General features: G+C 41.0%; 1 protein-coding gene across 1 annotated transcript; it reads left to right on the forward strand.

Annotated features, from left to right (window-relative positions):
- The first annotated feature begins 80 nt into the window (after positions 1–80).
- LOC110978168 (cholesterol 24-hydroxylase-like) lies at positions 81–14,603 on the forward strand. Its single transcript, XM_022232947.2, has 13 exons — positions 81–1,642; positions 3,548–3,625; positions 5,342–5,423; positions 6,348–6,508; positions 7,453–7,591; positions 8,455–8,568; positions 9,429–9,663; positions 9,847–9,919; positions 10,327–10,411; positions 10,972–11,082; positions 12,013–12,101; positions 12,633–12,699; positions 13,176–14,603. The coding sequence occupies exons 1-13, from the start codon at positions 1,488–1,490 to the stop codon at positions 13,314–13,316; spliced, it is 1,530 nt and encodes a 509-aa protein (XP_022088639.2). The 5' UTR covers positions 81–1,487; the 3' UTR covers positions 13,317–14,603.
- The last annotated feature ends 8 nt before the right edge of the window (positions 14,604–14,611 follow it).

The raw sequence follows: 14,611 nt of genomic DNA on the forward strand, positions 1-14,611 counted from the left end.
GTAAAAAGTGGTGGCGATTATATTTCAGTGAATGTACGCTAGTGATCTGGGTTACTTCGCTGTTGGTTCAAGATGAACAAATACAGCCATGTGTTCATATGACGCGACTGTGGGTGAGAACGGTGCAGGCATAGCCTGTCCAACAGTTAACATCGACTGTGTTGGGTCATAAGTCTGACATCGGGTGTGCGTTATCGACCCATGTACTTCTTGCAGTTGGTGCATTGTGGGAAAATCCTCATCAATAATGATCACATGAACAGCTCCAAATACACATTATTGACCAGACAGTTTGTCCTCATACCCATAGTCCATTGGGTGCGGAGAGGGAGCACAATACAACAGGTACAAGGAAATCTATTTCCGGAACAGAGACAGAGGCAAAATCGGGACAGCGGATGCCTGGACTACAATTGCAAAATTAAACTTAAGAAAAATATGATCAAATCGACCGTTTTATGATAAAGGTGTTTATCCCCATCTTGTGGTTCATCAGTGAAGCGAACCGAACACGCTATTGTGCAGCGGGCAGCTTGTTCGTCTCATTGTGCAGCGCAACACAGTTATACAAAATTACTGGAGAAAAATGTCTTTCTTTTGCTTTCCTTCCCCACAGCAGTAGCTCTGCGTCACTGTATATGTACGATGACTGAACCTCCTAGAAACTGATACGTGGGCCTACTGTGTTGAGAATTAGCAAATGGCTATAGGCAAAGAGCAACAACTAGCGATTTTGCAAACTGGCGGGATTCACCTGTCAGATATGATGGTCAATGCTTGAGATGATTCAAATTCAGTTAATTTCTTTATTCATCTATACCGGTATGTAATTAGCACCGGTCTACTCAGTTTCCCATGCACACTTTTTGTTGTTTTTACTTTTTTTTGTGAGTATAGTTTTTTGTGAGCCTGATGGACTCTGCAGGATAACTTAATTAAGTGGAACCACTCACATAGGGCCAAAGAACCTCTTTGTCGAAGAACGACATTCTGGAGGCCACATATTCATATCCCGCTCCATTTCTTTGTGCATCTTTATACAGGAAATCATAAATGTCCATGAAATACGGCATAGTAGCCTAACGAAGCTTTTGCGCCAGACGATATCAATGTTCAACCCCAAAACATAAAAAACTTGAAACACGCAGGCACCGAAACAACCTCAAAAGTTGCAGCATGACCAAAAATAACCGGAGGGAATTGCACTTTAATCTTTAAGGTTTACCAAACGTAACAGAATCCAATAAATCTGCTGCATGGCTTCGTAACTGAAATAATATGGACCCAATAGACAGTGGGCACGAACTGGTGTGCATTGTCAGTCTGGGCCGTGTGACCTTCAAACTGTGCATGAAGGACTGTCCTTTCACATAACCTGGTGGGTCGTAGCATCGTAGGTACTGACTATTATACAAGTGTCACAGAGATTGAAATAACTTACACAGGATCTCTGCGTCTTCAATCAACAAGCTTATATACATCCTAACATGGCCGCTGTTTCCCTCACAACTTGTCTGTTCGGATTGCTGGCCCTTTTGCTCACCTGTGCAGGACTGTTGTTTGTAGCATTTGTGTTGTACCTGCATTACCAGCACTGCAAGTATGCACATATTCCAGCCGTTCCTTGCAAGGGATGGAAAGGGTGAGTATGCACAGTAGCGTAGATACTGTACGTGTTTCGTGATATTGGCCTAATTTGTCTTTTATGTATGGTCGCCGTCAACTGTGTAGGCCTACTCCTGCACACATCGCTTTGCCAATTGGCCTTTATCACGCCTGTTTCCCCGTAGTGTAAATGTCATGCCAACGTGTTCAAATCCACAATTAAAATTTAGGCCCCTATATATGCAGTGAAACCTAGTTGCAGTCCTCGTCAACCGCCGAATTCCTCCCAGAGCCGTATACAGAGATAGTGGTGCCACATATAGTACTAATTGTCACCATTGTTGGAAACAAACCGCTTTGTGTATGGAAGGTGCCAGAGTTCACGGACAGTTGGTAAGCGATAGCCGCACCCCCTACTGTATACAATAATGAATAGCCATTTTGTTTCCAAAATCGTCAAGTAGTGGTAGCGCCTGCATCAATATACAATTCTGCATTTCTCTTAGTGCAGAGCGCCAGCTCGCATTCTCCTGGCTTGGTTAGGATTTGACCCACAGTTGCACTTCTCGGGGGCGGCAAAAATTAAACAATTGTTCATGTGACCTTTCATGGCCCTTTGAATGGATGAGGCTACATTTGGGCTTTTTAGATGCTTTTGGGAGAAAGGTAAAATGAAATGAACCAAACATTTCGCCTACTATTTTTAATGGCTTTTTGAGGGTGGCCATGGCAACCGATGCTCGCAGGCCTGGTGGGCCAGTCATGCGGAACAGACACTAGCCTGTCTTTGCCATGATAGTTCACGTAACTATGTTTCACTGGGAAATTATTAACTGCATGTCCAATTTTTATGGCCGTTTGTGTACGTCGAGGGTCATGGGAATTCGTGCCAAGCAAGCAACTACTTCATTTCATGAACTTTACGTCTTGTTTTCACTTTTTCGAAATAAAAATACCTGCCAACAATATTTTCGTGGTAAGATAAGGTCTTTTTCAGACGTACTTTGTGAAAATAAATTGAGAAATAGTACCTGAGTGGTTAAAACTAATGATTTTGTGAAACGTTGTTTTCGTAAGCGATAATTTGTTTACGTTTAGATGCGATTTTTGAAGGCTTGAAACAAAGAATTCAAAGTTCTCCCTGAGGTTTAAAAAGTGTGCTGTGGTTGAGAAAGGTGTGAAAGTTTTAGATTTGCTGACAGTTTTCCGCTAGGGTTTTTTCTCTTCCCAACCGGACGCGTTTGCATGTCGACCTATAACTCAGCACGGATCCGTTTATCCTTCATAATCTTACGACCTTTTAAGTGACTCGGGAACGAAAGACGATCACAAAGGTACATTAAGTTAACATGAAATTTATTATTGAAACCGAGGTCTATCTATCATTATAATTTTGACAGGAAATGTTGAAATTCACGGCATATATCCCCAGTTTTACATGTACTATTCATGCATGAACCATTCGAACATTGTACACTACTCAGACACATAATTTCCATTGTACATGCACGCGTGCGATGACAGGCCGTTGGACGCAGTGTACCGTACACGGTACGGGGCTGGATCGGTTTTGTGCATGTAAAACACGTAGATTAATGGCTCTGAAACGAAGAGCACTCTCACTTGTGGGTGTCCCTCGTGATGATGCGATTATCGTGTAGTATGATATACGAACGGCGTTTCAGTACAGATCTGGTGAAATGCTTTGACCATTACAAAGACAATTTCACGAGTGTTGCATGCCACAGCTCCTTTACAAAATGAAAGCTGGGACTACGTTTTGAGTTCCAACTGGGATGGGAATCCCAATTAGTATTTATCATGATTATCTAGGATTTCCGAACAAACCATTTTTAGATAATGGCAGATGGGTGAGCAGTTTTTGATAAGGGACTGACCAAGTATGATGTTTAGATTTCTAAATACCAATATTTTGTTACAGGTTCTTTTTCGGCCACTCTTCACTAATGATGGAATACCGTGAGAGGAATTTGACCCTTTCCGATGCCATCGTTGACATGTAAGTTTATATAGCGTACATTTTCGAAGCAACAATGCAGTAAATAGGACAGCTGTAAGCCAATGTCGGTCGGTACTCTATCCCAGCACATTACAAAAAAGACATGCAACATGGATGCTCTCTCTAGGACACCGACGTGTAACGTCGTTTTGAACCTTAAGTGCAGTGCAAACGAACGGGTATACGCGCGCGTGTTGCTTCACGCGCTGGTTTTCAAGCTAATGCCTTGACACACTGGCGTTTTGGAAACGAGGGGATTCGGCTTAGACTTCAATTTCGCTGGCTCCCATCAGAGCTTGAACATGTATTTGAAAGCCGCGAAACCAAAGTTTAACCGAATCCACTTATTTCGAGAACGCCCTATTGTGAGAGTAACGTGTTCACCTCGGTACTCTATCAAAGGTTTGCATGGCTGCAGTCTTCCAAGCCATACAGTGCTTTTATTCCACGGGATATGCACGAAGAAGGTTTCTCTGTATAAAAAATTGTCCTGCAAGATGACTGCCACGCAAAGCCTCTGTAGCTCTTCTCTCGATTAAGAGTAGGCGCTGTTGGAGCCCGTTCCCCACGTAGTCTCCAGACGTTTATCAGACGTTGATCGAACGTAGGAACCTATGTAGCGGGTAATTGATTTCGGAGGAATTCCTAGGATTATTTTATGTAAACGAGGACTGTAGCCCCCTCAGTTATAGTAGCTAATGAAATCTTTTGCTTAGTTTGTTCTTTATTCATCAATAATGTTCAGCAAACATTGCTCGTTTTCTCGAGCGAGAAAATCGTTGATATGAAATTAATTGCCAAAAACCGCGTAAGCAGCAATACTGCACGAGAAAACAAATTACAGCGCCGTGAGCGAACCCTCCATAAAGTGTGTGACACATGAAACAAGTGTTGTCTACTCTATTGGCTTAGCAATACCAGTAAAGTTTCAATATTTCACATTTCATGGAGCAATGCAAGATTATAACGTAAAGTCTGGGGTACAGGGCGTATGTGTCTCTAGGGTTTTAAGATTTTACCACTCTGACAGCTTATAATGTTGAGTGGCAATAACTATGCAAATTATATTGAAAAATGAAGAAATCATTAAAAAGAGTCGAGTTCTGAGTATTTATGAAAAAGCAATGAAAAAGGGCTCGGGAAATTGGAGACAATTTTCCGAAGCGGGAGTGATGCTTTCCGTTTGGTATAAAGTTTGACCATGGCGTATATCAGAATAGTCGAAATAAAATGTGCTGTTTCAATCTATTTAGTTGGCTGGTAATGGCAAGAGCTTGATCGTACAAGACAGATTTTGTTATTTTGCATGTAACTTCGGTATGCTCAAGATCGCCAAGGTTGACTTCTTTTACTGATAAATTCAAAATAGGCACATGAATTCGCTTGGCGGCTATAATGTTCTTGTTCAAGCGCAAGCTTCCTAAATCCATTCTGGGTTCAAACGAACCCTACTGATAAGCTGGAACATCTATGGTGGTTGTGTTCATTGAATGATATTGTAGTTGTAATTCAGTTTTATCTGATGGAATATTGTTTTTTTCAGTAAAACATTTTGGTGTTGCATCCATGAATGGTTTTGTTAAAAATGTTGCATCTTAACCCACGTTCCTCATTGGGCTTTGACGTTAAATTGAATGCTGGTTACGTACACTGTACGGTTTTGAGAAATTGAGCGGCGTTGATTAGCTTATTGTACTTCCGTTCATTGTTTTGAAGGATACATCAATATGGACCTGTGATACACGTCTTTTTCTTCTTTGCTCCACTCATATTTGTGGTGGATCCTGACTTTGTCAAGGTATGTGATCTCCATACCCCCGACAGTAGCTCGAATGATAGGCCCGCATCCACACTCTTTAGTTCTGTTTGTTGCTTAATTGATCAATGGGTCCGACACCGTGTTTTACTTAATTTCGGCGGTCCCTTTTGGTATCATAAACCCTCCGCTCAAAAAATACACACCAAAGACTACTCTTGCTGCTGGTATCTCTGTCAGATGAAACAGCTGGTAACCTTGAAACCCTTTCTCCATGTATTAAAAAAAAAACACTTTGAATTTGCACACCTTGGCAAATATTCTGGTGAGTCTTCCTGCGTATTGTTCAATGACAAATTCCATGGCATTGAAAGGCCTCCTTACAAAATAAGCACGTCTGTTCAGTATTTACACCAGTCCAGTGAGGCACTTTCATCCATTGTCATAAACCATCTAAGCTACAGTATTTTATGTGAATCTTATTTTTGTTAAACACTGTAAATGAAGAAGCCTACTTTGATATTATTGGCCAGAGTGGTACGTTTGAATAGACAAGATAATTACAGGTCCAACTGTGTGTGCTTGCTGGACATCACCTACAAACTCATTCAACGACCTGGCGTAAAAATAAACTGCGTAAGTGGGAGTATTCCTTCTCTCGTCTGCGCATAAACTTGATAAGAAGGTCTTTGGATAATATTCCTTTTGTGAGTTAAATTTAAATAAAACCTGGTACGCTGAGTTCTTTTAAATTCGAGTGAACGTGATAATTTGAATTCTCCATACTAAAAGCACTGTCGCTATACCTCGTGATTCGGGGCAAGATTTTGCTGAGTTACATAAGAGACGCCTTGCAACAATACACTGTTCTCAATGAATAACTCGGTGTAGGCCTACTGGATTTTATTCAAATTTAACTCGCAAATGGCTTATTGATGCATTTTTTACTTTCGTGTATGATTACAGGAAATCCTGTGTACCGACACGCACCCTAAGCCTTATGCAGTCTACAGGATATTCATAAAAATCTTCGGAACTCGTTTTCTTGGAAGTGGCCTCGTTTCCGAACTTAACCCTGAGGCGCATGCGCAAAAACGGGCTCTTCTGAGCCCCGCCTTCCACAGAAAGTAAGATGATGATTAACATTATGTCGTATGTGTCCGTCAAAATTATTAAATGGGTGGGTGCATGATGTAAGAAATGGGCTTTAGTTGCCCAGTTTTCAATACTGTGTTGAATTTATTTTCACTTCCTCGAAATTGCGTGGTTCTTCTTATAGTGGTGGCCTACAGAGCACTGTAAAACCGCTGGGCAATTTTTTGCCTAACAATGGGTAGCACTACCAGGTCAATCGCTGAGTTGTTGAGCAAAAAGATTACCCAACGGCGTTGATTCCCTCCTAACGTATGGGCAAACTTATCTTATTGTACCCCACAGTTGTCAAAATATATGACCTGTGCTATATACTACTTTGTACCCAGCGTTTTGATCTTTTTGCCCAATAGTTAAAACGATTCACCTCGTACCCAACGTTGGGCAAGAACTTGCCCAGCCTTTTTACTGTGAGGAAATGTACATGCATACATATCCCAAATCTTTTTCATTGCTCTCACTCAAAGCTTGTGTAAGATTAAGTGAAATATTAGATCCATCATCGGATTATAGACTAATCCGATTAGAAGCCATAACTGCGTAGGCACCGCACTCACACGCACATTCTTCAGCTTGACGCGCGCGTGCATTTGGCAAATCACGACACCCTGTTGGTCGAAGAGGCATGTAAAGCGCACGTACCACCTGTCTACGAGCGTTGTGCCACCGCAGTAATGGCTTCTAATTCTGGTGGTCGAATTACACTGTATCATATAGGACGTGGTGATAATAAGAGTTAGCTTTGTAACTGAACGAATTCACAAAATTAGAAATAAAAAACGTCAAAATATCTTTGAACAAAGTAGGCCGCCTCACTTGAGCATGAACGGCCTCTTCAGATCGTGAATGGAAATCCTTCGTTGTTATTATGATACATACATCCAGCCTTTGAAAAAGAGATATTTCTGAAATGCATTAGGTATCTGCAGGGTCTGATGGGACAGTTCAATGCAGGTGCAGATTTGCTGATTGAAAAACTGAGCCCCAAGGCTGACGGGAAGACCGAGGTTGTAATGCTGGATGAATTAGATAGAACCACGCTTGACATCATTGCGAAGGTAAAAGGTTGGATAAACAAACGCCACCAGTTCCCCTTAATGCTGTATGGAATTTATGTTTTTAATTTTCAGTTCGGGCTTCTGCACCTATTGTAATTATTACAATAGGCAGTTATACCTGGCCCCAGTCACTATAGGCCTGTGTATTCACTTTCCATTTCTCGCGTGGAAAAAATTGTTAAGAAGAGGCTTAACGATGGTATTTGACCCGCATTTCACAAAGTGCCACTAATGTATACATTCAGTTGCCTGTGGGGTTAATTTCACTAGTGGAAGGATAATTTGCACATTTAAGCAGGCGGTATTCTGACCACCGTTAATGTGCAAAGCAATGATGGCAATCCTTGGAGTAAACGTCGTCATAAAGACAGAGGTGCTGCTTTATAAAAAGAATATGAAAAGTGCAGATTTATATCCTGGTCGTGTTTTTATAAAGCCAAAAACGCACATAAAATATGCTACGAAGAACATTTCTCGTAGAGTTTAAATTTGGATAATGTCTAAACCAGTGTTAAACTCTGTGTTTTAGAGTCAGTTATACTAACGAGGGCAAATATCAGCAGTTACATGAGTTGTCACAATTCATGCCCAAAAGTGTGCTTGTATACTTGTAGACAACATCGTGATTGTGCAGTGGAGCAAGATGGAGGAATAACTTGAAAGGGAAAAGAAGACACAAATTTGGGTGTTTCGTGCTTTTGAATTTTGATTTATCTCCATTTTTGTACTAATTAAACCTCAACCGACAAACTCAGCCCTTAGCAACTCGATTGAGTGTATTTGTGTTATAATTTGAAGTCGTCGGGGAACGCTTTCATGCAAAGATTTGATTGTACGAGTGCCGACCCATGTTTTGTTGACAGGTTGCATTTGGAATGGATCTCAATATCACGCTGGACGACAGTTCTCCCTTCAAGGAGGCGGTGTCCATGTGCTTTCAAGGAGGAGATAAAGAGAGCAAAAACCCGTGGCTAGTGGTAAGAGGGGAAAGCCTGCTGGCGTTACAGTAGGAATGCACCCATGAGTCGCCGACGGATTGTGGGATGTGGTAGCAGGTGGTTAAGATCACAATAACCTTGTACATGCAGAAAAACTGATTTGATTTGAATGCCATGCACTGTAATTTAACAAAGAATCGTAAAACTGGCTCACAAAGTGTCGTTAGGCCTAAGAAACGAACGATCCAGAAGATCGATACTCAATTGAGCAAAGGAGCAACGAGTACAGTCTGATTCCATCTACCTTCAACAAGCAGACCACCGCCTGCTGATCGATTGTATTTTATTGATTCTAGGGGAGGGGTTACTCATCGATCAAAATAATTATTTCGAGAGAGTTCAGTGTGGAAGTAGATTGCTTAGTTGTTTAAAGACAAATCCTCAGGTACTGGTTCTTTTTGCATATGTACAATACATGTGTTCTAAAGAGAGGGAAACGAAAAGAATGGCATGAGGTCACAAAAGACAACTTTTGATAACCTCTGATAAACTGTACAAATCCAATTATTGTAGCTTAGCAAAACTGCAACGAATCGAGCCCGGGGTGACTGAATCTCAGATATACGCTTCAACTCCAAGTTTGGATAGCTTCACTGCGTTACGACTTCGGTCAGAATCCCACAAAGAGCTTTTATTTAATACAGTTACAAACCCTGCCGTGAATCTAGAGGAGATCGTCGTCCTGCAGTCATACAGGCATGCGCAATCAATAATTGAGCCATTCCTTTTGCTTCACCCCCCCGCGATGTTTATACTTTCTGTTGCAAAGCCTCGTTTTGAAAATCAGTGTGGCCACTTCCGTGAAATTAAAGTTTTAAACATGGATTGAATGTTTACAGTTTAGTCCCTTACCAGCCGCTCGTAAATACCGAAACGAGGTTCGGAAATGCATCAACTTCCTCAGAGATACTGGCCGTCGGTGCATTGAGGAGAGGCTACGAGCCATGGAGAAACAGGATGATGTACCGAATGATATTTTGACTTACATCTTGAAAGAAATCGACTGTTTCAAAGGAGAAAAGGCGATTGATCAGGAAGGACTGATTGATGAGTTTGTTACGCTTTTCATTGCTGGTAAGAAGTTAAGGTTGGCTTTTATGAAATGAAAAATATGTTCAGGGCCCAACAAATACTAATCAAAATAGCACTTAGAATTCCTTCAACTGTTTTTTTATTTTAAGCTTTAATACCTGGAAGGGAAGTATTTTTGGAAAGTCCAGCATGTTGACTGACTACCACTTTGTTTAACCCGACCAGGTCAGGAGACAACTGCTAATCTTCTGAGTTTCACTCTAGTGGAGCTAGGGCACCACCCGGAAGTTCTGCACAGGTACCGAAAACATTGCACGATGTCGTTCAGAGTGATATATTAATTAAACGCCCTATGGTGTATACAAAACCGTATTAGAATACAGAACTCAGGACTGCTGGGGTTAAGTGATTTATCCAAAAAGACGACGAAAAAAAAATTAAGAGAGATGTTCCTTAGGAAAGCCTGTGGTTCTTGAAGAACTATATGGTCTTCAGAAATGGCGTGTTCCAAACTTATTAGTTTTGCAATGGCGTGATTAGAAAAGCAAAAGGACTCGTTTCTCAGTTTGGCGGACGGTGTCAACTTGATGAAGTTCACAAGCTCACAAAATAAAGTTAACAAACACGCATGTTAACAGTAAAACAAAGTCCCTTTTCTTTTTCATTAATCTTGTTTAACACTCGCATTTCTAACTGTTGCCACAGACTGAAAACTGAAGTGGATGCGGTTGTTGGCGACAAGGATTTTCTAGAGTACACTGACATCAGTAAATTCAAGTACATGATGCAGGTATAAGAACACATATAGGTTTTTACTGGACATAGTATACGTGGGCTGTGTTTATGATAGCAACAAGGGCGTAGCAACTGGGGTGCCTGGGGGGCATGTGCCCCCCACGAATTCCCGGGGCTCCCAGGTGCCCCCCCACCAAAAAAACCCAAAACGAGATAAATGGGTGAGTGAATATTAAACAAGGTTAGAAAAAACTTAACCCCCCAAAAACACACCACTGAAAGCTGCCCCCCCATAAAAATGCTGGTGCTCCCTTGTGCCCCCTACTGGTACAATCCCAGCTACGCCAATGGATAGAACAGCTCAAAGAGTAACCTGATTGGCTGAGGTAGTGTTTGAGCACGGAGCTTATAGGAATGTGTCATGGGGACTAATCTCTTTGCTATGGCCTTATTCGTTTACATCTCTCCACTGGTCATAGCTGATGGGCTAGCTTATATTTACGTTACATTCAGGTCAGACCCTTAAACAAGCAGATTTTTGCAGTAATGTTGATTTTACTGGCTATAATTTGCCTCTATGTTGCGTAAAGGCACAGTTTGGTTGAAATCTCACAGGTTTTGAAGGAAACCCTTCGTCTGTGGCCGCCAGTGGCAGGAACCAGCAGAGAGCTGGCTTGTGACCTCATGGTCAAAGGTTATAAGCTTCCTAAGGGAACTGTAGTGTTGGTAAGTTGTAAAAAAAACCACTTATTTTTCATATTATAATGCAGTGGGTGATCCAGCATTTACAGAAAGGAGGTCCGCAAAATTTGGTAAACCTAATATACGAGCTCGGTTACTTGGAGCTATAATTGCTGTCTGTAATGGTATTGTGCCCAGAAGAGCCGAGTCATATTGGACCGTCCGCTGGGGGCGGATTCTCTGCCCCACCCCCCGAACTCGGCTGTCATGTGCCCGTTTTTGTTTGTTTTTGTAAGTAGACATGCATGTCAAGACATTCCTTAATATTGAAATAAGTATGCATGTTTGGCTGACCTGCCTCGGCAAAATGAACTCTCCGCGAGAATGGTATTTACAATTTTTAACAAAATGACCGCATAGTGTCTTAAAAAATCCTAAAAACTCGGCTCGTGAAAAAATGTCGATGGGCGGATTCCGCGGCTCGTTTACGGTTAAGTACCTACTTGAGAGAAAGGAGATCCACGGAAAACTTCCATTGTTAATCCGCTCGTGTGGATTGCAAAGTTGCATTTGGAGGCCGTGCATAGCCACTGCACTCCATAACTCCATGAGTCTGGAAGTACCACATGCATGGAAGACTTGGCGATTTTAGTAGGCGCCTTGAAGTATGTGGTCGCTGGTCTATGTGTCGCCAGTGACGCAGTTGGTTGAAAACTCTGAGCCACTCTTGTGCAAGAATTGCCTGGGACGTCCAATTTCAGTTCTAAGACTTTTTATTTTCACCTACACCGGAGAGTGCGAGATGCAACACCGAGCTTGTTGGAGGGCACAGCGATAATAAGATATATACGCATATCTCGTTGATTAGGTGCCTATATAAAGGGAGTCCACCTCAAGCACTTATTTTCGTTCATTATTAAGTTACCTGAATAATGTTTCTAATTTTACATTTACTTTTTTTTAACTATCCTCAAGCTAAGTTCATACGCCATGGCAAGAATGGATGAGTTTTTTCACGACCCGTTGCAGTTTGATCCAGACCGCTTTAATGCAAGTGATGACAGGTTAGTATTTCTGTTCTTGTGACATTGACAAAACAACAAGAGCTGATCTCAGAAAACATCCGGACAAAAATATTCAAGATGCCTTTTCAGTACTATTCTTTATACATTTGTATTTCTCTTCTCCGTTTTTAATGGGAAAAAAGAGTCAAAATGGCCTTGCCAGTATTTCATTATTATATTTCATAATTTCATTGTTCATTAGGGTATTTTCATTGTTGAATTTCATTTGCTTGGCAGTTATGGATAACATATCAGATCGTAGATGAGTCATTGTTTGGCACTCTTAGTTTTGCAACTGAGATTTGATACAGATGCACAGCGAAAAATAAGGCCTAAAAAGTCTCCAGTTCTGGTAAGGGGCTGGCTCCATAAGGTGTGCGGCGACGCGGTTTTTTTTTTCCCTCACTTTTTTGTAAATTGGTAATTTTGGCTTCATGGTGAATAATTCTTGCTCCCTGGCATGCTGTCTCGTCATCATTTCTTTTCCATTAATAATCAATAAAGTTTATATGACTCGTTTCTTTCTGGCAGACCACAGTATGCGTACTTTCCGTTCTCACTCGGTAGTCGTAACTGCATTGGTCAGCAGTTTGCTTTGGTAATTATGATTTGTTTCAACGAACGTAGGTGTTAATTTTAAGTCAGGGGTTTGGATTTCATTATGTTACGAATAAACACACTTTCATTGTATTTATAATGGCGAACCTATTGTAACCTACATTAAGCGCACATACCATTTCTTTCCAAATTGCCCTAGAAATGCAAACTCCTGAAATTGTTATTCTCTATACATTCTTTTTGCACCAGCAAAGGGAAGTTCGGTGGGAGTTTTCGGATGTCATCGCTTTTTAGTTCAAATCCAATTAGCAACACTGTTTTCCATAATACAGGGCCCCAGGATCGCCTGGTAGTTTGGGCATTGGATTCAGATATACCACTTGTCAATTTCAGGGTTTGTTTTTCTCCAACTTACGATTCACTGATTGCACACTTCTCCCGCGTCTGATAAGAAGCTGCAAGTGATGAATGTGACAAGCTTTTCATTGACCAATTCATGTTTTCTCTTTATCTAAGATCGAGGCCCGTGTTCTACTTGCCAAACTGCTGCACAAGTTCAACTTTGAACTCGTTCCGGGCCAGGGTCACAGCGTATTGGCTGAGATCACAATGAAACCCAAAGAAAGATGCAGAAACTACATAACGATTAGGGAATAGAGAAATATGCTTCAGATGTAAACGAGATCGGCCATAATTCTTAGCAACGTTAGAGGTGGCATAGGCCTAGTAGTTAAGTTCATGTAAATCTCAAGTCATTTTAAGCAAGCCGTAAGCTATTCAAATGAAATACGATTTGGCGGGTAGTCATCAATGTGTAGAGGAGTTTTGCCTAGTTGATGTACAGCAGTACACAAAACTTGATGTGTTCATCATGACTTTATTAAGCAATTATTGAGAACCTTATGTTAGAACTGCAAGGAAAGTGGAACAAATATCGAAGAATACGGTTATTGCTACATCTCTGAAGACGGAGAAATTAGTTGATCTAATTAGGCTACTGATTTGGTCTGACACTTACATCTAAAAACTGACTGACTCTTCATGAGGCAGGGCTTTTATAGAGTGAGAAACCGGATGCAGTTGCCATAAGAAACCTAAGACAAGAGATTCTTAGTCACGCATCTGGTTTGATTCACAGAAGTAACCGTGAATGTGTAATATCATCGTAGGACAATGACACTGTTAATCTTGTTAACTTCTGTATTAAAGAAAGGTTCATTGTCGAACGACAGCATAGCCTTTGTGGGCTTTGCATGGTTACGTGCCCTGTCGGCAGAACAATACAAACTGTGTATTGTTCTCCAAAAAAACGCAACCCAAAAGTAACATTTGTTTTCTCACAAAAAAAATCAGAAATTGTTGTTTTGGGTAGTTCGTTCAAGCCTACAATGTTTTCTTTTTAAAACTGAATACTTCATTAAAATTCGATGATGCGGTGCAGAAATAATCTCGATTACGTGAGACTATACTTTTTTCACTTTGTCCAATGGAATTTATCGCAGCAATGAAAATGCTGATCAATGGAAAGACCTACATAATGAGATGCTGAACTGAGCAGGGTTATGTTGTGTCATAATACAAACCTCTTCCATTGCCCATCTACATACAAACAGAGTCCTGAAATGTTCAATGTGGTTGATGTTACAGAAATGAAAAAGGTCAGCACCTTGTTACAAATTGACTGATGTAAATTGAACAAGCTTAACCGAGGTTGTTTCTCCGAGACCTCGGTTTCATTAAAACTGCACAAATTATTGAACGATTCATTTCATATTCTTCTGGTGGCACGTTTTAAAGTTTTTTAATGTGGTCCACTTGCCCCAGGTGTGGGCTACTGGTCCACTTTTGGATGAATTTGTAATGAGTTTATATTCATAATTTTTATTAATGTAATTGATTTCAACTGTTTGCAATAAATAAACAAGTGTTTTGGTCATATATTAAGAGCAGTT

The sequence above is a fragment of the Acanthaster planci genome, linkage group LG01 (genome assembly GCF_054643075.1).
Source record: "Acanthaster planci isolate LZ-2023a linkage group LG01, COTS_SCS, whole genome shotgun sequence".
In the NCBI taxonomy this organism is placed as follows: Eukaryota; Metazoa; Echinodermata; class Asteroidea; order Valvatida; family Acanthasteridae; genus Acanthaster; species Acanthaster planci.

Excerpts from the sequence above, each read along its gene's own strand:
- LOC110978168 (XM_022232947.2), top strand. The coding sequence starts at position 1,488 with ATGGCCGCTGTTTCCCTCACAACTTGTCTGTTCGGATTGCTGGCCCTT. Across the intron at positions 6,509-7,452 it reads AGCCCCGCCTTCCACAGAAA|GTATCTGCAGGGTCTGATGG; the intron begins GTAAGATGATGA and ends GAAATGCATTAG. Across the intron at positions 9,920-10,326 it reads CACCCGGAAGTTCTGCACAG|ACTGAAAACTGAAGTGGATG; the intron begins GTACCGAAAACA and ends CTGTTGCCACAG.